The sequence below is a fragment of the Carettochelys insculpta genome, chromosome 16, assembly GCF_033958435.1.
Source record: "Carettochelys insculpta isolate YL-2023 chromosome 16, ASM3395843v1, whole genome shotgun sequence".
Classification (NCBI taxonomy): Eukaryota; Metazoa; Chordata; order Testudines; family Carettochelyidae; genus Carettochelys; species Carettochelys insculpta.
The window spans coordinates 38,291,358-38,313,873 of record NC_134152.1 but is presented as its reverse complement, the minus strand read 5'-3'; the positions used below and the strand labels follow the sequence as shown (position 1 = coordinate 38,313,873).

At 44.9% G+C, this 22,516-nt stretch overlaps 1 protein-coding gene across 2 annotated transcripts in view; it reads right to left on the bottom strand.

Moving 5' to 3' along the window:
• Positions 1–22,516, bottom strand: part of USP31 (ubiquitin specific peptidase 31) — a 54,658-nt gene that overhangs the window by 16,972 nt on the left and 15,170 nt on the right. For both annotated transcript variants that reach the window (XR_012647715.1, XM_075010596.1), the window contains exons 2-10: positions 12,958–13,095; positions 12,028–12,116; positions 10,779–10,871; positions 9,158–9,293; positions 8,383–8,527; positions 5,055–5,235; positions 3,929–4,040; positions 2,226–2,320; positions 71–148 (exon numbers count right to left, since the gene is read on the bottom strand). Coding sequence is in view for 1 of the 2 variants with exons in the window: in XM_075010596.1 (XP_074866697.1) it covers positions 71–148; positions 2,226–2,320; positions 3,929–4,040; positions 5,055–5,235; positions 8,383–8,527; positions 9,158–9,293; positions 10,779–10,871; positions 12,028–12,116; positions 12,958–13,095 (1,067 nt within the window). In the remaining variant the exon portion in view is untranslated. The remainder of the gene's footprint in view (positions 1–70; positions 149–2,225; positions 2,321–3,928; positions 4,041–5,054; positions 5,236–8,382; positions 8,528–9,157; positions 9,294–10,778; positions 10,872–12,027; positions 12,117–12,957; positions 13,096–22,516) is intronic.

Here is a 22,516-nt window from a genome sequence, read left to right as displayed (position 1 = left end):
TTTTGTTACATCTGCTGTCATGTCAGGTTGTTTGCACTCACTTCCCTGTAGTTAATGCAATCATACTCACTAATCTTTAGTTTCTTTGTCCCATTCTACTACTAACTTCACATGAGCAGTTCCACCTTGTCCACATGATTTCAGTGCCCTGGTGAGAGAAACAGATTGCAGGGTTAGAGCAGCACTGATCCTAACACTCAAATCACCCTGTACTGTGCGTAGCTGTACTTGTCACCCTCCCTCCCACTCTACCCTGTCAGGGCCCTATGAAGTAGGAAATCAGCTTGACCAGAGAAGCAAATCCTTCAGTCTAGCTACTATTGTCACTAACCAGCTACACTGACACAGACAGGCTACTCGGGGGAAAAAAAGCAATCCAGCAAAGCATCTTATCCATGAAAGTCTCCATTCATATGAGTGACCAGCTACTCTGAGGAATTTTCCTTTGAGCTGTCAGTAGGGCGTAGAACAAAGAAAAGATACCAGAAACACACTACTTGCCAATTTATGTGCTAGACATGCTTCACTGCGCAAAATGGAGGAAGGAAAACAACTCAAACAGCAAATTCTGAAGCCAGCCACACGTGACTAGAGAAATGTCACATGAAACAAACGTTCTATTAGCCAGTTGGAGACCAGCCTTTTGGCCATTGCAAAAATGGCTGGTGTCATCTTAAGACTGTCCCATGGACAAGACCTAAAAAACTTTACAGGGTTTTCTCACATGAATTTGGACACCCTAATGACTCAACGTACGATGGCACAGAACAGAGAGAACTCAAATTCCAGTTTGGGGATCTGCCTGCAGTATTTCATTATGTCTAAGTGTCACAGATTCTATGGTTTTCCCAACCTCAGACTTCTGGGGCAGGGCTGAAGCACTGGGTGGGATTGGATCAGCACCCCCTTGGGCTAAGGAAGCGGCAGTCAGCCCCAGCTGCAGGAGCAATCCCAGGGCCAGTCAGATTGGCATATCACTCCCAGGGAGGGGCAGCAATACTCAGACAATGCCACAGGGGCTGGAACAGGTGCAAGCCCCCAGCAACCATTTGTCCATCCACACCCACAGCTTGCCACAAGGTATTATTAGGAAAAGTCAGGGGCACAAAATCACAGGGCTGGAAGGGACCTGAGGAGGTCATCTAGTCCAGCCCCCTGCTTCAAGCAGGATCAACCCCCACTAAGTCATCCCAGCCAGGACCTTGTCCAGATGGGACTTAAAAACCTCAAGGGATGGAGAATCCACCACCTCTCTAGGCAACGCATTCCAGTGCTTCACCATCCACCTGGGGAAGCAGTTTTTCCTAATATCTAACCTACACCTTTCCTTCTTCAACTTCAGACCATTACTCCTTGTTCTGCCATCTGACATGACTGAGAACAGCTTCTCACACATCCTGGGTGTCGGAATTTTTGTTTCTTGCTAGTAACCTGTCCATGATCTTTACTAACAAAGCATTTACAGAACCTTAATTTTAATTATGCCCATCATATTTCCTTGGGTACAGGTTCTTGCTTCAACTCTCTGTTTTAGAACTAATGTAGTGATGTCACATGCCACTGATTTAGTTTTGCATTTCAGTCTAGTTTGCTACTCATCTTACTCCAATCAACACATTATCCAAGCACCTAGATGTGTACATTGCAACAATGGGTGAAGTGATTCTTAAGTACGGTTTGTGAAGTGCTATGGCATGGGAGTGTTACGGAAAGGCTACAAATTACTACAATATGTTCCACTCCAGGGGCAGAAGTCCAACTTTAGAGATGTTTTAAGGTCTCGAGCACCTCTCTCACTTTTCTTTGATGCTAGCACATTGGAGGTAACATCCAGCAAGCTGAACTCCTCTCCTTTCTAGAGATGGACCCATCATGGGCACAGCTGAACACAGGCCTTGCTCATTACATGACACATGGCTTGCAGTCATTTTACTCTTAGTCTTTTACCACCCCACTGCACATCTGCTTCTCAGAGCTTCTCTCCCAACCTATTTCTGCTCACTCGGGCTCCTTCTACAAGTGGAAGGAAGGAAGTATGAGTTTTATTACAGAATTTTCTTACAAATACAAAACACAAACATGACTATACCAGTTTAGAAAGTCTCATACTTAAGGCAACAGGCTGCTAAGAACTGAGCAGCAATGCTAAGCTGCAAAATGAGAGGGACAAGCAATCAGTGAACTGGGAAACTCTGTGTCCCCCATGGGACCTGGGCCATGCTTACCGTTCCACCGTGGGGTGGCAGAGGGGTCGCTCCTCCTGAGGTAATAGGTATGTTATGCCTACAACACTAACCACCCGCAAGCTGAATGGACAAACCTATGGCAAAGAGGGAAAAAAATAACTGGATGAGTGACTGATGTTTGATGTACTCTAAAGAGCTGGCCCTTGTAGGAAGTGAGCTAATGTAGGACTGGTCTGAGCATGTGTTTTACAAGAGAAGACAAGCCCATTAAGTTCTTGTGGCTACTGTACTAAGGGCAGATGTTCCTGCACCTGGAAGTCAACACAGGGACACTTGAAAGAAGGAAGGTTTGGGAGACTCACCAGGGTCTCCTCCCTCCTGATCAGACAATGCCTCCTGTCCTACCCTCATTTCCTTGTCTGCAGGAAAACCTCTGTGTAAAAACATGTCTGCCCTAAGAGCCACTTTCCATGTTTGTAGGAAGCACATAAATCATCTAACATCCCAAAGTCTTTTCTCAGAGATTTGCAGCACGTGGCTGACTATCCCGCCTGATGAATTAACTCTTCTTCAGGGCTAGGAGGGAACAAACAGGTCTTGTCTGGTGCATCTTTATCTCAGAGTGTCTGTTGGTTGCTCTATGGCTCGGAATCATTTCCTCTGAGGCAGATTTCTCAATTAAGAATGTTAATAGTAGAACTACAAAACAATGGCTGTCACACATTTGATCTTACAAATGACATTACAGCTGCAAGCCTCAAACGTTTGCAATTTAATCTGTGAACAGTTTGAGGCTTAGTGAGTAGGGGCGTGAGGTAAATGAGCAAAAATCTCATTGGAGGGCAAAAACTCCCCAGGAATAAAGAGACGGAAAGTTCAACATGGGTCAGAAACAGAACACCACAGTACTATAGGGACAGGAAAATTGTCTGGCTTGTCATCTAGTCTGATTTCAGCTCCTCCATCCACCAGATGCAAAGCATTCTCTGTACCAGGCAGAACCTGGGCACAGAGCACTGCTCTCCTTGGCACTGCAGTTCCCAGGCTCACCTCAGCACAGGAGGCTTCGCAAAGGGATTTTATGTATTACACGCAGAAGTTATGGCCTGATCAGCAGATGTGTAACTGGAGAATGAAGTGACTACTAACAGGGCAGCCCAAGGACTCTACTCCCTCAGGGAGATGCCGCACCCCAGGGCAATCCCTTTGGTGCTCCCCTCGCATGGGTCACATATCGAAATGACAGACACCTGCTCATCCCAGTTTTGCCAGACCTGGGCTGCTCACCTCAGAGAAATGATATCTCAGTGCTTGCTGGCTCTACCGTTTAGACTGAAGAGTTCTGTTGCAATGGGTGCAAGAGACAGATGCCTGCTGGTGGCTGCTTTCAGTGATGGAGGGAAGAGAAAAGTATGTCTTACAGCATGCTACAATCAGCTATGCAAACCTTATTTACAGAAATCCTTTACGCAAGCCATAGGAAGCTAACCTCATGGAGCCTCTGTTGCGCCCTAGCCCCTCTCTAGTTTTCCAGATGGTGAATAAAAGCGGACAATTCAGGAAATGGCAGAATATGGGCTGACTGTGAGACTATGTGGTATCCCCCGGTAAATATTTCATTTAAGGAATGTTCTATAAAACATATACAACACCTTCAGCAGCTCCAATTGACTGGATTCTCCATCAGCTTCAAGCTACAGACAGGTGGAAACTCCAGGAGCAGAAGCATGAGTCCATCTTACCTGAATGCAGGCTGAAGGCCGCAGGATATACTGCATCTTCTCCAGGATTTCCTTCTGCAGGAGATCCCATGCAATCGTTTTCTCCAGATGCAGCACAAAGGGCTGACCAAACCTACCGAAGGGAGCAGTTTTTAAGAAGCTGTTAAAGATTAGTCTTTTTGGAGGGGATATTCTTGTTTCCTTGGATGGGTGTTTCTCCCTCTCACTGCATGTCTACAGCATGACACTGAAGAGCATCCACCCTGCCAAAGTCTGGAGTTTCAAAGTTAAAGTGGATGCTCTGTATGAGTGTTCACACACAGGCCTAATTCTGCTCCCAGCAGTACACAGCAACACTCACCAGCTCAGGAAAACACATAAGGCCCAATTCTACCCTCACCCCAAACCCACTGACTTTAATTAAGTTCACACCTCAGGACATGATGAGATCAGAATCAAGCCAAGATGGATTTTTGGGGACAGAATGCAAACATCTAGACACATACCAGGAGCACACAGCAAGAGTTGTTGTTAAGGTTGTCTGAGTGGTCACACTCAAAAGGGCCTTTTCAATTATTAGAACTTCCCACCAACAAGGTCCCATTTTCATGCCTAAATCCAGCCCCTCCCCAGATGTGTTAACATCAGTGGTTCAGCTCCTTAACAGCACTAAGTCAAGGAAGGAGAGTAAACTTATTGGGAAATATTTTCCATGCCCGTTCGAGCACCTTAGCAAGAGCCAGCAGAACTCTGATGTTTGGCAGGGAGGCACAGCCCAAATGAGTGTGAACAGCACCACACTCCAATGACAAGCTGGCTTATCACAAGTGATTTCAAGCCAACTGACGGGATCTAAGGTTCACTGATACATACAGCTTCCACAAGCGTTCACAGAAGTTGCGCCCACGTAACCACAGACTCAACCATTAGTGGTTTCAAATGAATCCAATGGCTACATCACTAAACGTATGTTTTTAGTGGGCAGAGTCTTCACACACCCCTCTGGCTCCCAGTAAGAGTTCAGTCTTTACACTATAGTTCAAGAGGTATCTACGTTGTCACTTCAGTCCATGGAGCACTGCAATAGTAAACCATGGCTTCCTGTGAAGGCCACAAGCACAGATGTAGCCTTGATGCTGCCATTTACCTTTTTCCCTGCTGTCCAGTAGATGCTCTGTTGCAGACCAGCAATACAATTTTGTCACTTGCTGCTGACCGAGCAGAGGTTTCCTGCTTCCCTGACTTCACCAGCCCTTGTGCGTAAGATGTAGTTCTGTGGTGGTCAGTACCATATTTCAAGTTATTCAGGTTACTGTTCACATGAATTCCTGAAACATTTGGGTGCAGGGGGGAGGAGGGAGAAAGAGGCGGCTTTTTAAATTGTCTTCCTCTACCATTTTGCCCTCCACTAAAAATGGAGTTCCAACAAGCCTTGTTCTAACTTAAAGCAGCAGTTCAGCATAAAATCGGGGCTCCTGGATTGATAATAGATCTACTATAAATGATCCAAATAATTTTATTGAATAAAAACAGTTATTTTACATATGTTATTGTGATATAACAGTGATGCAGTATCGCAGCACACCCACACTCCCCTGTATCTTACACTGGCCACCCAGCTCCAGTGTTTCCATAGGCACCTGCAGTTTTAGATCAGCTCATTCTGTTTGTACATAGCAGGAGAGTTGTTTGGCGGAATATATATTTTATATTTCAAATACATATTTTGCTTTTATTCGCCTACATTCCACTTCCAGATGTTGCCTCCTACAGTTGGTGAGCACTGTACTCCACCAAACTGCTAACACAAACCTAGCTTACTTTGATCTCCTCCTCCGCCTGTGCGCCAGCAGCACACAGTGCAGCCAGAAAATGCCTGAACTGACTGAAGCACGTCAGCACCAACCGCTGCAAAGACAACAGGAGAAACCCGGTGATTTCATCCTGCAGAATCTGATTTACTCCTATTAACCTGAACGAGAGTTTCCGAACTGGGAAAGAACTAGGACCAAAGGCCTTACAGAGGAAGGAATACATTTTGTTTATTCCTGAAACATCAAAAAGATCTGATTTTCACAGCAAATTTTTAGCTTCTTGGATTGTGTCAGAGTTCAGAGGGCTGCCAGACTCCAGCTGTCAGTGTTCCTCAATGGCCCCGCTTCAACTGGTGGATTGGATGTGCACCACCAACTGAAGGCACAAGACGCTTTAATTAATGTGACAACAACTGTAGTTCAACTTAATTGTGTAGTTTAGACAAGTCCTCTGTTACCCTCAAACAGGCAAATGGACATGAAAGAAAAATGCAAATGGAATAGTTGAATAGGGGAAGGATCATCACATTTTCACAGCCAGAATCCAAGAAGAGTCTGGTTACTACCTTACACCATGCAGGCTGAGGGGATGAGAATTCTTACGGCTCAGAAGAAGAGACAAGACCTACTGACTCAAAGGCAAAGTAACGGGGCTCTAACATTCAGATCAGGGTATAAAGTTCTCTGCCAACCCTTCAAAAAGGACCCACTGGCCAAAGAACGTGAGGATAGCAGGTTCTCCAGTCAAAAGGAGGGAGCTTGAGGCAGCTGTGGTGCACTGACAAATTGAAGCCATGTAGCCCAGAGGGAAAGTGCACAAGTACAAAGTAAGAGAGGGAGAGGGAATTCTGCTCACCTTGATTTGGGATGGGGGAGAGACACAAAAGGAACCAGAGGTGTGGGAATCAATATTCCTTTGCCTCCACCCAGTGAACCTGAGGTGAGGCCATAGGAGTCCCTGGGACCCAGCTTCAAAGAAAGTAACCTGGATATGGGAAGGTTTAAAGACACTCCCAGTCTCCCCCACCTCCTAGGGCCAGAGGAGCTGCCAGGACTGCAGCACTGAGAGCCATGGGAGGTGGAAGGAGCCAGGCTGGTGTGCAGCTCCTCTCTCAGCAATTGGGAGAGGGAAATGGAGATGCGAGGGAAAGAATGGAGCAGGAGAAGAGAGAGGACAGAGGACAGGAGTGAGTGATGGGCTGGGAAGGTCAATGCATCATCATTCAGCAGCACCATTCACATTTAATGGACTTTCAGCATTAACAGACCCCCCTCAATCCACTAAATCAAGGATTTACTGTACAGAACTTTTACTCCCTCTGAACCAAAGAATGGCTGCTTGTAAAATTCTTGGCATGGTCCTAAGTGGGGAACCTCAAGAACTGAGGCAACTGACCCCTTAGGGAACAGAGCACTGCACACACGCCTTAGAAACTGCACAAGAAGTGGGAAAATCTGGTGTTCTGTTTCTATCCAAAGTACCTGGGGTAATAAAGGTAAAAAGGAACTTGTGACCGTTCAGTCCAATCGGTTTTAAGAGGGAAAGTATGTATGATAATTAGGCAAGGCCATACTGATTTTCAAAGGCTGTATGCTGGTTTGCTAGCAGGCTTGTTATCTGAACATGTGCAATGTCAAACAGAGAAGTAATGACACAGCTGCCATCCAGGGAAATACCCCTGCTCAGGGACTTGGTCAATATGCTCGCCTAGAACATATTGTGTATACAGACCTTCTTTAGGAGGACAACAAGATTAATGCACACTAAAAGGTAGGACTGTCAAAGGTATTTTTGCAACTTATATGATGTGGATTTCCCAGGAAGCACCTGGAGGTGAGGGGAATGCAAATTCTACCCTCCAAAGCCAATCACTTGAAAATATACTTTGAAGAGAGAAACCCATTTTTATACCACTTACCTGCTTCTAGAGACTCCAGATCAAAGACCCCTGAACTGCATAATGCATAAACTGAACATGTTAGGAGTTTGCTTGTTCTGAGCTGACACTGTGAGGAACTCGTAAACCCAAGAACTTCCCTAGGGAGGGCTGTTGATGGACTTACCCTGCCACAGTCCATGTAAGGTACAGTTAAGATCATGTTTGTAGTTCTTCCATTTGTAATATGTTTTTTACCTTTAGAATAAAGGAGGCTTGCTTGGGAAGTGTGTATATCACTAGCAATTATGCTTGTTATCCATCTCTCAAGAGAAAGCATGCAAGTGTTCTTGGGCAGCTGGTCTGTGCTGGGAAATACACAGTGAAGACAGGGAACCATGCAGCCTGGAGACAGACACATCTCCAATTAATAGAGACACTAGCTGGGGAGCCGGAAGGCTTAGTGACAGCCCTTGCTGGACCACTTAGGACAAATACAGGTGCAGCTGCCCTTTACTATAACTGGTTGTTCTGCACTGCCCCTCCACCACAAGGTCTGGGGATGCCAGCTTTCAAACTAAGCCACCTTTGTCTGGAATGTCAGCCCATGGAAGCAGAGCTCAGTTTGGAGTCGGGCTCAGCATACCAAGAGATACTCCATGTTGCTCTCTAGCCCTAGAACACACACAACCAAATGCTGCCTTTTCAAACAATTCCCCACAACCCATACTCCAGGAAGGGTGGAGTTGGGAGAAGGAGGTGTTTAGCAAACCTAGTCACTTACCTCTCTGACTAAGGATACCCTCAGGCCTAAATATCTCAGGGGTCTCAAAGGCAAAAATGCAGTCACTTTCATGGATGGTGTCCAAGTCATCAGTGTCACAGAAGGAACGGTGGAATCCATCATAGTACATCTCCGTTAGCACAATCTACAAGGCATAAAAGGAACAGCCATCGGTGCGCCAGCCACAGCTGGCTGCCAAGCTCTAGCATGGCACGAGAAGTTAATGAATTGATTTCCACAGAAGTGTTCCTGAGATAGGATGGGAATTCCCCAGACTTATAGTACCAGCCAATAAAGAGAAATTGGGAAGGGGCCTAGCCATGAGGAAGCAGCTGGGATCAAGGGACCACATGTGGCAGTTTGTGTGAATATTTAATACGTTTCCCATAGGAGTCTCAGAACTCCAGGATATTTCCCATCAACCATAGTGAGCAGAATACACACATGCCTTACAGCCCTACAGTGACTGCATTTGCAAGTACCAGGCTTTCCTCTTCCTCAAGTAATCAAGCAAAAAGGAGCTAAGGCAGCAGTGCAGGCTGGAGGCCTGAGCAAGGAGCTGCTATAACCTACAGGCAGCCAAACCAATTCACATGAGTTACATGTAAGGGAATGTGTTCACCCGTCTAGTTTCTGCAGTCACCCATTTCCTCCACAAATACAGGTCCACAGATCTGAACCTCACGTCCACTGTTAGCTGCCTTAACTAGAAAAGCACATCACAGCTCCTGCAGGATACCAGTGGCACCACCATGACCAAAGACCAGCCTGTTACCTGCTCGGTGGGTATCTTGGTTTCCATGGATACTGCTTCTCGCAACTTCGCCACTGTTCCAGACAAAGGCACTGCAACACCAATGCGCATGCAATGCGAACACTTCCCTTGATACACCACAGTGATATACAGAGGCCTGCAGAGAGTACAGTGAAGGAACTGGGATGGCTGAGAATTTCTATACAGTACCAAGGAAAACAAACAGCCTGAGCGGAGCTCGGTCTAGCGGACAAAACAGGTTGCAGAACCCTGAATGGGGACTTCTACATCGCACACGCTGTAAGAACACAGTCCGTTGCTGATCTTTAACCTCTAGACCAGTTAGGAATCGATAAATGGCATAAACTTTTTGCTCAGTTCTTGGGTGGTGACCCAAACCTAATCCTACACAGAGCTCCTGAAGACGATGAATGCATCATAAGTAATGAAGTAATAAGACCATTCTGGGCCACATTACACTGGAACTATTTAAGCAACACCACCCACCCAGCAGGAGCTCTAGAGTCCCAAATGTCTACCAGGCCCTTAAATAAAAGGAAGGAAGGACACCTATCTTGCTTTAAATTGGAGGTACGTCCTCTATGGTGTCAGCTTCTACTCTAGCCTCTAACGGGGAAGTCCTCCCAAGGAAGTGGAATCACTACAGACTCTCAATGAGGCTTAGATAATACCCTGAGACCCCTTCATCTCGCCACTTCTATGATTGAAGGACAATCCTAATTTTACTAGGAAAGAATCCTGATAGCATGATCAAGATCAATCAAAACAGACATTCTAAAACTACTCACAAAGAGATGTTGCTGGGTAAACACACCAGGTTAAAAGAGAACGTGCAAGGATTGTAAAAGACTTTTTTAAAGCTGGTTTGAAATTTTCCCACCAAACAAACATTTTCCCACTGGCAAAAGCCAAGATGTCAATATTACTGCACCCAAACATTTCAATTTTCTGTTTACATATTTTTAATGTTTATATTCTAAAAATCACAGGGCTGGAAAAAACCTTGAGACCTTCTAGTCCCTCCCCTGCTATGAGGCAGAGCCAAGTAGATCAAGACAACCTCTGGGAGGTATTTGTTCAACTTGTTCTTAAAAACGTCCAATGACTGAGTTTCTACCACTTCCCTAGGTAAACTCTTCCAGAGTTTAACTATCCTTATACTTAGAAAGCTTTTCTGAATGTCCAAATTAAATATCTCTCGGTGTAAACTAAGCTCATTTCTTCCCCCGCTATTCTTGGTGGACCCAGAGAACAATTAAAAAAAAAGTCACATCAGAACAAAGCTTCAGTTCAAAATGAAATTTTGGAATTTGTTTCTGTAGTAAATTTCAATCTTTAATATTTCAATCTAATACTTTTATTCTGTTTTGAATGGAAAACACTGCTAGACTTACAAAATTAACTGAGAAATAAGAAACCTGGTTCCTCCACAGCTCTCCTCTTTTCAGCTTTGTTTGGGGGTTCCCTTCAGAATACCACTTTAGTGGTCCATTCTGTTCAATCCCGATGTGCCACAAATCTCACTGGCTTCTCAATCTCTTCTATATTAAGATTTGCTATGATACAAAACACTGGAAAGAAAACCAAAATTTTAACTCCAAGGCACAGAGTAGCATATTACCGTGTATGAGGCAGAGGAATTGGCAGAGAGATGCAGAGGAAAGGGTCAAAGGTGTTACTCTGCTTCTGACAATGAGGACACGTCAGAGATGACCTATTAAAACAGTGGTAAAGTTACATCTCATTTAACTAGGGACAAACAAACTATCAACATCACAAACAAGTGACCTGCTGTTCCTTCCTAATCAGCCCCCTTTCCCCACACACTCCAGTAGGGCTTGGCACAAAATTTCTGCAGGCAAATCATTGCTGTCAGTGAAGGTGCTTAATTCCCAGATGCTCGCACATAATTAGTCCCAGAGCTCTTCTACTACAGGGCATGCCAGGAAAACAGGCTCCACTCTATTTTTCCATTTTGCCTCCACTAATGGACATATATAATTTACCCATTTGATTCTAATATAAAGAGACTGACAAGGAAGGAAGGAAGGGAGACTCCTCATATACACGCACCACAAATATTTCATATCCCAAATTAACAAGCCACAGGGTGAGGCTGTCTTGGTCAGGATTCTGTAACATCTGAAAGGTTTCTCTCTTTGCCAAGCAGGAGCCTCAAATGCACACTAGGAAGTATGAGCAATCACTCAGTCTCCTAAGCCAGACTGGCTGCAGTGCTGCCCAGAATTTAGAAGTTGGCCTAGTTTTATTCCCCCATCTTCAGCTCCCAGGCTGGGTAGTTGTGGTAGGTCCCATGAACAAAGAGTCAGTGAAGGACTAAGCATAGAATCTCCTTCCTGTTGGAGGGCTTCCTGATTACCTTAATGACAATTACTACAAGCTTGTTTAGAATTCTACACTCAATCAGCCAACATATGCCTCGAGTTCATGCCAGCAGCTCCTGGCTTGACACAGCCCAGGCAGATCTAGCACATGCAAAACTGTGTCCCTCTTCTATGCTCCCTGACCAATTGGGCCAGAAATCCAGTAAACAAAGGCTGAAGCAAGAACTCCGCATTTACTGGCAAGAGGTAAACAAGCCATTACTTCCCTTGGGGAGCAAGATCTCTTAGGTCAGATTTCATTTACCAGAGTGAGAGACGACCACTAAGAGCCTGACCAAGTGGGGAATGAAGACTCAGCAGCACAGTAAACAAAAATGGAGAGCTGCAGAGGGTTAATTGCCTGCCATCTCTTTCCCTACCCTGACAAGCCCTGCTGCAACACACCAGAGATTAAAGAATCTTATTGAGGTTACAAAGACACACACATAAATCGCCATAAACAGAATGGACTGAAAGCTTCTGTACCTGTACTGGGCTTGAAAGAGTTCCTGTACGAAAGTGCTACTGATCGGAAAGCCTGGAGCCTCAAGCAGCGCAGCATCTTCCAATGGGGGCTGAAAAGGAAAAGCAATTCCAAAGGAGGCGTGCCAGGGGGCGTGCACACATAGCATGCCAATCACATACAGCTCAACAGGTAAGAGCCACTTTAGTTCTCCTGCATGAAACACACCAAGACAAAGCTAAGTATTTGAAATTGCAAGTGCTTTTGGCTCTTGTGAATGATCCACAGAGGGAACTGGGGCAACTGGGCAGCCATGTTTGCTGAATATAGCTGACTCATCATTAAGCTGCCAAAATAATGGCTGACAGAGTCAGCTATCACCATTCACTCTGAGTTATGCTGGTTCACATTTGCCACACGTTGTCCAAGGAGGCTCTTTGCAGACACAGGGGCCAGGAGCAGCCCTTTGGCCCCTGCCTTTTTCACATCAGAGATACAGTAAATCCTCAAAATATGCAGCTTCAAATTGCTCATAACTCACTGACATGAGTTAAGCACAACTTGAAGCTGCTCTGAGGCTGTCAGCCTGCCTAAGAGCCCCTTCTCCCTGCCTTCCCCCAGTGGCACTACTGTCAGCCTGACAGCCGTGCAGCTGGCGGAAGGCAGGGAGAAGCAGCTAGGAAATGGACCAGCCCTGGCAAGCTGTTCAGTTTCCCAGGTCCCGCAAGCGGCGGGGAGCTAGGAAGCAAGCGGCAGCCTCGTTCCTGGCTCCCCACCCCAACTTGCACAAAAATTTGAGTTACGCAGAGGATGCAGGAAAGCAACCCCCATGTAACTCGAGGTTTTACGGTACAACAGCTGGGAAGGTAATATAGATATTTTGTTTCAAACAAAGTTTCCGGGAAGCACTACAGAAGAAATGCCCCTTCTGGCCTATGCTAGATTTACCTTACCTTCAATGGAGGTCTACCATTGTATTTCACTAAATTGCTTAGGTCTTCATGAACTCTGTCCAACAGCCAGAGCAGAAATTCCTGCGCATCATGCTGTGAGTTCCCTCGGTACTGCATGGAGTTCTTCGAGACAATGTTCTGCAAAAAAACACCAAAAAGGGCCTCAGAATACCTGCCATTAACAGCAACCATGAACCACTATATTCAGAAACATACAACTTCTCTGTTGTCAAGGCCGCGCATTACAGCTGAAACCGGCAGCAGTCTAGGCCAAGCTTGAAGGCAAGATACAGTATAAGGGAGCTAAGAGCCTCAGGAGACTTGGAAGTTACAATCTGGACTGAAAACTGGTTAGTGAGGCTAAGGCCAGGATGGATAAAAATCAATTTAAAGAACTTTTTAAAACGTCAGATTTAAATTGTAATTTTTTTAATTAAAAAATACTAGGTTTCTCATTCAAAATAGGTTACAAATAGATCTCATCAAAAACATGCTACACACACTTTCAGTCTCTCAAAAATGAGTTAATGCCTCTAGTCTGGGGCATCTTTCTTATTAGTGAAAAAACTCTCCACCTATTGCAGGAGCAGGCAAGACACAGCCCATGGGATGGATCCTGCCCACAGACTGCATCTGGCCTGCATACTATTTATATCCCACTGCCAGGGTAGCAGTGAGGCTGGTAGCTGCAAGCCCTCGAAACTCCTACTATTTAAAGAGCTCCCAGCCCTATAGCTAGCATACTGCCTGTCCGCCACCAGTGGCTCCTGAGGCTATTCAGAAGGTTCACGGTTCCCAGCATTACTGCTGCTGAGGTAGCAGTGAGAACTAGGAGCCTCAGGCTTTTTAAATAGCTGCAGTAACCCCAGGTGGTGGCCAGGCAGCATGGTAGCAGCAGGGGCATAGTTTGCTGAGAAACAAACTGAAAGCCCAGAACTTTCAAAAAGCAAGAGCTAGTAGTTAAGCTGGATAGCCTAGAGCCATCAATTCAATTTTACTGGACTGCAAGTGTATGTTTGTGATGAGATTCATTTGTAACTTATTTTTAAATGAGAAACTTAGAGTGTTGTTGGCGATTTTACAAATAGAAAAAAATCTGATTTCAATTTAAAAAGTCCAATTTAAATATATCATCAATTTATATCCACCCCGTCTCACCAGCAATTGCACACTACTTCATGAGTTTGAAAGGAGTCCACCACCAGTAAGCAGGCGACACTGGAAGATTTCATGGTATAGTAGAACCCCTCAGTTATGTGAAGGTTGAGCTCCTGCACACACCCACGTATCTCAAATTTCACGCAAGTCGAGGGGGAGCTAGAAACCTGGCGGTAGCCTGGCTCCCCTGAGCTTGCAGGGGTCAGGAAACTGGCAGCACACCAGCCGGGCAGGCAGACAGCCATGGCAGAGCAGATTCTCCCTGGCTTCCCCCAGCTGGAGAAGCCAGGGGCTGGAGTGGGGAACTGGCAGAGGAGCTGTTATTTTATATAATTCTGTATAATGCTATTGATTTAATCAGAATCTCATGCAGGAAGTCTATGGGAGTCTGTAGTTTGAGCCAACAGTTTTTAAAGAAACTCTCTCATTGCAGTGACACCTTACTTTTAAGAAAGCACACAAGCTGAGCCACATCACAGAATACTTGAGGCAATTCCACGGAACTAAACACTTACACTGCACACCAGGCAAGTATCAAGTGCCAAAGCCTCAGACACAACCCAGGCTCTGTGTTCCCAGAGCAGAGGTCTCTCCCAAGCTCCTTCAAATCCCCACCACCATCCTCCCTGCCTCCCCCACGCGCGCACACAGCCTAACTCATCCCCATTTGCAGACTACCCATACTCCAATCCACCTCACCTGGGACAAGTGCACACCACAGCTGGAGGAGTCCACCCATCACAAAACACAGAGGATCTGATGAATTTGCAGAGTCTAAACTCAATTATCCAGAACTGGGGAGATAACTATGGATTTTCAAGTTTTAAGAGTGAGCTATATCCAAGGGGTTACAACAAATGTATTGATTTTAACACCCAGAGAAATCCTGGCTGAGTTGGATTAGCTACAAAAACCCCAAAGAAATGTGAGAAAAATCAGAATAATTTTAAAATGCTCCTTTAACTTATTTCCTAAGCATACATTAATATGTATTTTGCTAAAAAGACTACACCAAAAATTCAATTGGTCCACAAATTAAATTATTGGGCCAAGTTGGTAAACCAAATTCAAACCATTCAAATGTGAAAGAGAAATTTCAGTCCACTTACTCTGCAATTGCTACCAGTACCTCCCTTCTAATAAATATGCACTTCCCAGCCTTGTCAGAGCATTCAGCCTTCCCACCCACCGTGCGCACTATTCAGGCATTACTTCACGTACAGAGAAACTGCCTAAGATATTATCCCCAGAGGGAGAAAGTCTGCATCCCAGACCACACACACTAGCATCCTTCTCAGAAACCTGGAAGGAAAAGTACAAGCAAGAAGCAGTTCTATGGCCTTGTCTTGATTATATGTGATAGTACCTCATTCTCTTTACTACCCCCAGGTTAGCATCCCAAAGGCAGAGTGTCTTGTTCATACTAGATTTTAAAACTATTACTAAACACAAATTAGATAACGTATCACAACAACTTAAAATCCTAGACTAGACAAAGCCAAAGAGGAAAGGATCAGCAGACCTGCTCTCTGATGTAAGGAAAAAGTGAGCTTTCCGCATGAAAACATTCCACAGTATCCAGAAATCTAGGAGTAAGGCAACCCATTTCCCCTTCGTCTATTGTCAGCACATCACTCCAATCAAAAGCCTAGCAGCACTTACTCACCAAGATTCACTTATGAGCTTTCACACCACAAGGAAGCCAGCAAGTCCTGCAGAAATTGAAGTCTCCAGGCAACAAGCAGCAAACAATATATCTTGGGTGGTATCTTCTTTCCCTGCCTCACAGGTGTCTCCAGGAAAACCACAATCCTGGCCACCTCCATAATACTGAAGTGATAGAGCAGAGATTGAAGAGCTGCCTGTGGCAATGGACTGCTAGGCCACTGGAGCTGAATCAGGATGTACCACACATCTGATTTGTTACGGAAACTCCACTGACAGTACCAGCATGTTCCCAGCTCTTTTCAGGCTTTTATTTAGCCACCCCTGCTATGAAGTGGGTTTGTTATTACTGAAACCTTTACATTTAGTGCTCTGTGAAATGTTACATGTCTTTCTCCTAATGAGATGCTGCGGTAGCAAAGTAATCAACAAGGGACAAGCAAGGTAGAAAGGAATCAATAGGCATAGCACAGAACACAGTACAGTCTGATTGTACTATCTAAGGGGTGCAATCAAATCTAAACAAAAAGTTCAGAGTAGACTTAATTACAATACAATTTAACAAGATGAAAGAGATATTCTTTAGACTCAGTAGCTGGGTAATGGTTTTGGTTCCTTCTCACCTCTCATGTCAACAGCTCACACCCAGGCCATCCTCATCTAGTGGACAGTAGGCTATGACAACACACTACAATGGTCTCTGGGCAGTTCAAAGTGGGCAGATGCTCATGCCACAAGATAGCTTGCCACTATTAGTATTGCACTGGACAACTTGGACAGTTTCAGCAAATAAGTAAGGCAAAGTGGATGGCCACAGAGGCATAATAAGCAAGCCCTTGCAGGCAAGTGGTGCCCACACTGAGAATTTTATGCAGCTTTCCCACTGTGAGCCTACCACCAATGCTACTGTACTAGCGCATACCTGCCAGATGCCCTACTTCCCTCAAGTAGCTCCAGAGGATAGTGCTACAATGTCCATGCCGATGCTACTGAAGTAAAACTGCACAGGTCCTTTGGCCAACAGTGAGAAAATTGCACCAAATTCTCAGTGTCGACAGGCCCTGAAGATAGCACTTCCACATCAGGACACAGGAATCTGGCAGGAAAGCATGGGGCAGCTTGCTCTGCTGCACTCACCATACCTATTCCGTGAACAGCCTATTTCACTGTACAGCAATGGAACTCCAGCCCCTCTCACCACCACTACAATCCCATAAAAATTAGAGAGTAGAAATATAAGGCCTCCTTTGAATGAGCAACAGGGTCATTAGGAGGAGAGACGGGAAAAGTCTCTAAATTTCACACTCAGACCTTGTCTGTGTTGAGGGAAGTATGTGGATATAAACCTCTATTGTGGGAACCCTATCCAAGCAAGAAGAGCTGGTCACACTAGTTTAATTTGTCTGAACTAGTGCAACTACATATGTAGCAACATTATACAAAGACCAAACCAGTCTAATTTACTGCGCTAATCACAAACAGTAAATAATGGCACACAGCATTATTAGCCTTTCATTTGCTGTTTCTGTTCCCTTAAACACACAAGATTTAAATGGAAAAATGTGGGCCTGCTATTTTCCACAACCTCTCCTGGTAGGAAACAGCTGTGGAAAGGGTTTTGTATGTAAACGGATGGAGCTAGCTCATTAGAAGTCTGAAAACATAATGGCACAGATATGCACAGGAAAGAGTTCTATTCCTTATCTTTCAATACAGATTACCCAATTATGCTAAAACAGATTTTTCTCACACACAAACGTCTTCCAAATGTGGAATGACGTCACAGGCAGAGCTCTCTGAGCACCAGATACTGTTTGCATAACACCAGCATGGTCACCTCCACCCAACTATGCACACCCATCTAGACAGCAATCCTTCTCTATAAAGGAGAAATACGAACTGCACTGTCCAGATTTCTTTTTCCAAGAACATGCATCATGGAACTAAAAAGGGGTTGAACAGTCTACTTCTTCCATTTTTTTCCCCCATAATAGGGCACAGTGCTCCTGAAACAGCAGTAACTAACCATAAAGCTACGTAGGTTACAATACGTGGAGTGGGGCCAACAGATGTTCCTTCCTGGCCTGCCAGCAACTGAGCTAACTGCTCCATGGAGGGACCAATATGTCCTCCAGATACAGAGTACTGTAGGCAGGCAACCAGTGGAAAGGCTGCAGAAGTAAATGAAACAATCTTCCTTCCCCACACCCCTAAAGGTAGCAGAATCACCTCTGGTGTGAGTGGCATGAAGTGAAGTGAAGATAAAAGACAAAGTACAGCAAAAAAGGAAGGGTTTGTCAAGAGTCGGGAGAGTGGCTGGGATTGTGTGTGTGTAGACCACACAGTCGATTAACGGATCTCATTTTCTATGATGCTGGTGGTGAGTGACTAAACCAATCCTTGATCTGCAGAGCTGCTTACAGCAGTCATATTAAAATCCACCAACTGTGCAAGTTGGACATTCCTTTCAGATCCTACACTTTTCTTGCAGTGCCTGGGTACACTGACTCTCAAATCACTTGAGTGTGTACAGTGGTTTGCCACCAGGACAATCTGTCCTGAACCAGTTTCCAGATCACTGGGAGATACGGTGCATGACTTCATGCTGGCCTTTCAGAGGTCTTTATGGCACTTATGCTGACCACCAATAGAGCGCTTTCCATGAGCAAACCGGCCCCAGAAGACCATCTTGGTATCCTTGTATCATCCATCCTCAAAACATGACCAATGCAGCAAAACTGTTTGCTCATAAGAATTGTGTCTTCGCCCATGACCCCACACAACTTAAAACCCTCCACATGCGGAATTTTGTCCCACCAATTCACGTGGGCAATCTTCCTCACATAGCACATATGGAATTGATCCACTTCTGAGGCAGGACACAGGACCAGGACTCAGGAGACCTTCGTCCCCTGCCAATCACCTGCTGTGCCATCTTAGACGTGTCATTTTTCTTTGCGTTCTCCCTTCCCACATCGTTGCCCCATGTCTCAAACTATATTGTAAACCCAAATGGGCAGGGACCTTGCTTTTAGTGCATCAGTACAATTCCCAGAACCCTTTGTGTGCTGTAAAAATAAATAATGAAAAGTTAACTGCCGTTGCCACTCACACCCAAAATGACCAATTGTCACTAATTATTCTTAAAGGCCAAATTTTCTAATGGGACCTTGAACATGATCACATCGCAAACACGTTTATAAATACTAGACTGTGAACGAGGAGGTTAGGACGTATTATGAATTTGTCTTAGTCTCACTGGAACAAGTCACTCCGATTTATTTCGCCAGGTACCAATGGTGACCAAAAGGGCCAGTCTGATGTTTTTTTACTGTTCAACTTCCATCACACAGCCAAAGCATGCATTGTAAGTTACATCTCCCAGCCACCTCAGAGATCACACACCTAATCAGAAAAAGCATTCAGTGCTATTCGGCAAAGCAGTGTATAGCTACAAGCGTATGGCATACAGTTGCTTTCCTCTCCTTGGCATTCCTTGTATTTGTTTCCTTTGCCTTCTAGAGATGCCAGGCTTCATTACCTCTTTCCTTCCATACTAAAATGTGTGGTTTTATGAACAGTGGATTCGGCATCTGCTAGCTATTCAACACAGGAATTTGTTTTCATTTTCTGCTTCTTTTTTCTCCACCACTCACAAATCAAACTCTGAAGAATGATCCACAACTTAATCCATTAAATTCAAACCACCAGCAAGCCACTGGACTTGGCAGATCAAGGCAGCTACCTGAGCAACACATGGTCTCAGGGAGCCCTCCTCAGGGTTATCAGAGCCAAGAGGCAGCAAACATTGACTGGCATTTTGAAAGATGTCTCTAGTGGTTACTAGAAGACTCCACCCAAGTGGTAACAGCAAAGCTCGGCTCTTACTGATGATTAAACAAAAATTTAATTCACCAAGCCTGCCAGAGACTTCAGTAAAAAAACAAGTCACATTTGCTCCAGACAACACGTCAGAAGCACTGCAATTGTTTTGCAGAAGGTTTTTAAACCATTGCTTTTCAGGTTTACCAAGAAGAGAACCTGACAGTGAAACCAACTAAGGCTGAGTTTACACTTGCCCCCAACTTCGAAGGGGGTATGTTAATCAGAGGTGACGGGAGATTACTAATGAAGTGCTGTGGTGAATACTCAGCACTTCACTAAGCTAATTCTCCCCCGCAGCAACTTCAAAGCTTCAAACTTTGAAGTGCCAGCATGCATGTAGCCGTGGGCACTTCGAAGTAACCCCGCTACTCTGAAGTCCCTTTTGGCTCTTCAAAGTGCTCGCGGCTACATGCATGCTGGCACTTCAAAGTTTGAAGCTTTGAAGTTGCTGCAGGGGAGAATTAGCTTAGTGAAGTGCTGAGTATTCACCACAGCACTTCATTAGTAATTTCCTGTCACCCCTGATTAACATGCCCCCTTCAAAGCTAAGGGCAAGTGTAGACAAGCCCATCTCTACTAACTTTTTTTTTTTTTAAATAAAGAAAGTCTCCCACCTTTACATCTCTGCCAGTGGTGGTACAAATTGAAAGGCCACGCGCATCTTCAACCACCTAGCCTGACTCTAAACCAACCTAGACAATCATAGTGTCAAACAAACCAGCAGTCTATATTAACACTTCCAACACTTGACACTGCCTGAAAAAGGCAAACAAGGTGACTGGGATCAAGCTTTCATTCCATCCCTTTATGCTGATGCAGAATGGACAGACATGAGAGATTCTAAGTGGGGTATACCTCATATAGCATGACTGCCTCACTGAAAACTCCCCTAAACAGCTGGGAAATACTCCCTGAACAAGCTTAAATGGTGTGTTGAGTCTCTTCTTGCATAAGGATATATAAAGTACAGGAGAAAGGTAAGTCTTGAGCAAAGACTAGAATCACATACAACTATTTTAAAAGCAAAATGTGTAATTTACCCTTTGTACAGACTAAAGAGAACTGACCATTGAGCTGAACATGCAGAGTACAAGATATTTCACACTGACCCAAGGGGGATCCCATCCCCCCACCATAATAATCAGTTTCCTAAAGGATTCTCTCAAATGCCTGGGGTGAAAGCTGAAAGGTCATGGTCCAAATGAGAGCAAGAGTAGGGAAAAAGTTCTGCCCACAAGATCAGGCATGGGCCAGGCACCAGACTGGGAATTCCTAGCCTCTCTCCATCTCCTAGGACAGTAGTATTAATAGCCATAGGTTTAAGCACTCAACAATCATATTTTTGGCAGAGACCAAACTAACACATAAATTATCAGAGTCCAATCTTTATCCAATTTACAAGGAAAGAGAGCTTCACTGTCTGTATTAAAGTGAATGATCACAAGGCTGCATGTGTTAAAAAAACAGACTCCTAGAAACAAACCGCCTCATACCATAGTATTATCTTCAAAAAATTTATATTGGACCAATTTATTCCTTTGTCTACAGTCACTCTGCATTTCACCATTTATATAGAATTGACCTAAACCAGCAGTTCTCAAAGTGGGTCACATGATCAATCCCATTTCAATGGGGTTGCCAGTGCTCGCACTGTACTTGCTGGGGTCTGGCACCAAACTGAAGCCTAAGCCACGCTGCCCAAGGCCAAAGCCTAAATTTAAGGCTTCAACCCTGAGTGGCAGGGCTTGGGCTACAGGTCCCCCATACACAGGGCTGAAACCTTAGGGCTTTTGATCCCCTCCTGTCGCAGTTGACAGGGCTCAGGCTCCCTCCCTTCCACTGCCTGGTGACTAGGCTTGGGCTGAGATTTGGCTTTAGTTCCATCTCTGGGGTTCATGTAGTAATTTTCATTGTCAGATGGAAGTCACGGTTCAATGACGTTTGAGAATGCCTGACCTCAACTGATACAGAACGCAACACTTAACCATACTCGTACTAACTGGTAAGAAACTTCCCTGCTACACAAGCAGCATTCCGCCCTCATACATTTCATTTATATATACAGATTTCACTACTCCTGTCACATACACTTTGATATATTTGTGTACAGAACAACTTGCTTTGCCCTCTCTGAATTGCACACAAGTAGCATTCTGGATAATGGGAACCTCTACGGTTAGTAAAATTCTTGTATTTTTATAAGAGAAAACTACCCTCTGAGTATGGAGATACTTCTGCCCTGCCCTGCCCATAGCTCATTCAGATTTGCCACCTTTAAAGATGTGGGACTTAAACACAAAACAATCATTATGATCTAATTCCATCCAGTGAGAGATGCTAGATCTGTTGAATGCGCAGAAGCAGGCACATTCATTAAAGCCAGTTAAAGTGTCTGATATTCTTTTACTTTAAACACTCACCCTGACCTGTAACTATTACGGCCCCTAGTTGGTGTAGTCAGTTTCAGAATGATGTCTGTGTACAGTAATCCCTTGAAATGCACAATTTCAAGTTAAGCACAACTCAAAATCCTGCTCCCCTCAGCTCAAACCCCCCAGCAGGGCCATGCAACCCCATCACGCCCCCCACACAGCCCTAAACCACCCCAGGCTTAACCCCCCTTTCCCCCCTCCCACAGCCCCAACCCACCACCAGGCTTAATCCTCCTCAACTGCCCCCTCTACAACCCCAGCACTTACATTTCAAAAGGAGTTCCAGGTGCTCCTTCTACTTCCCCAGCTGCAGAACATGCGTTCTGCCAGGGGGAAAAAAAGTCACCACCCCAACTTAGGCAAAATTTGAGTTATATGAGGGTGCATGGGAACGCAGCCTCGCACAACTCAAGGGACTA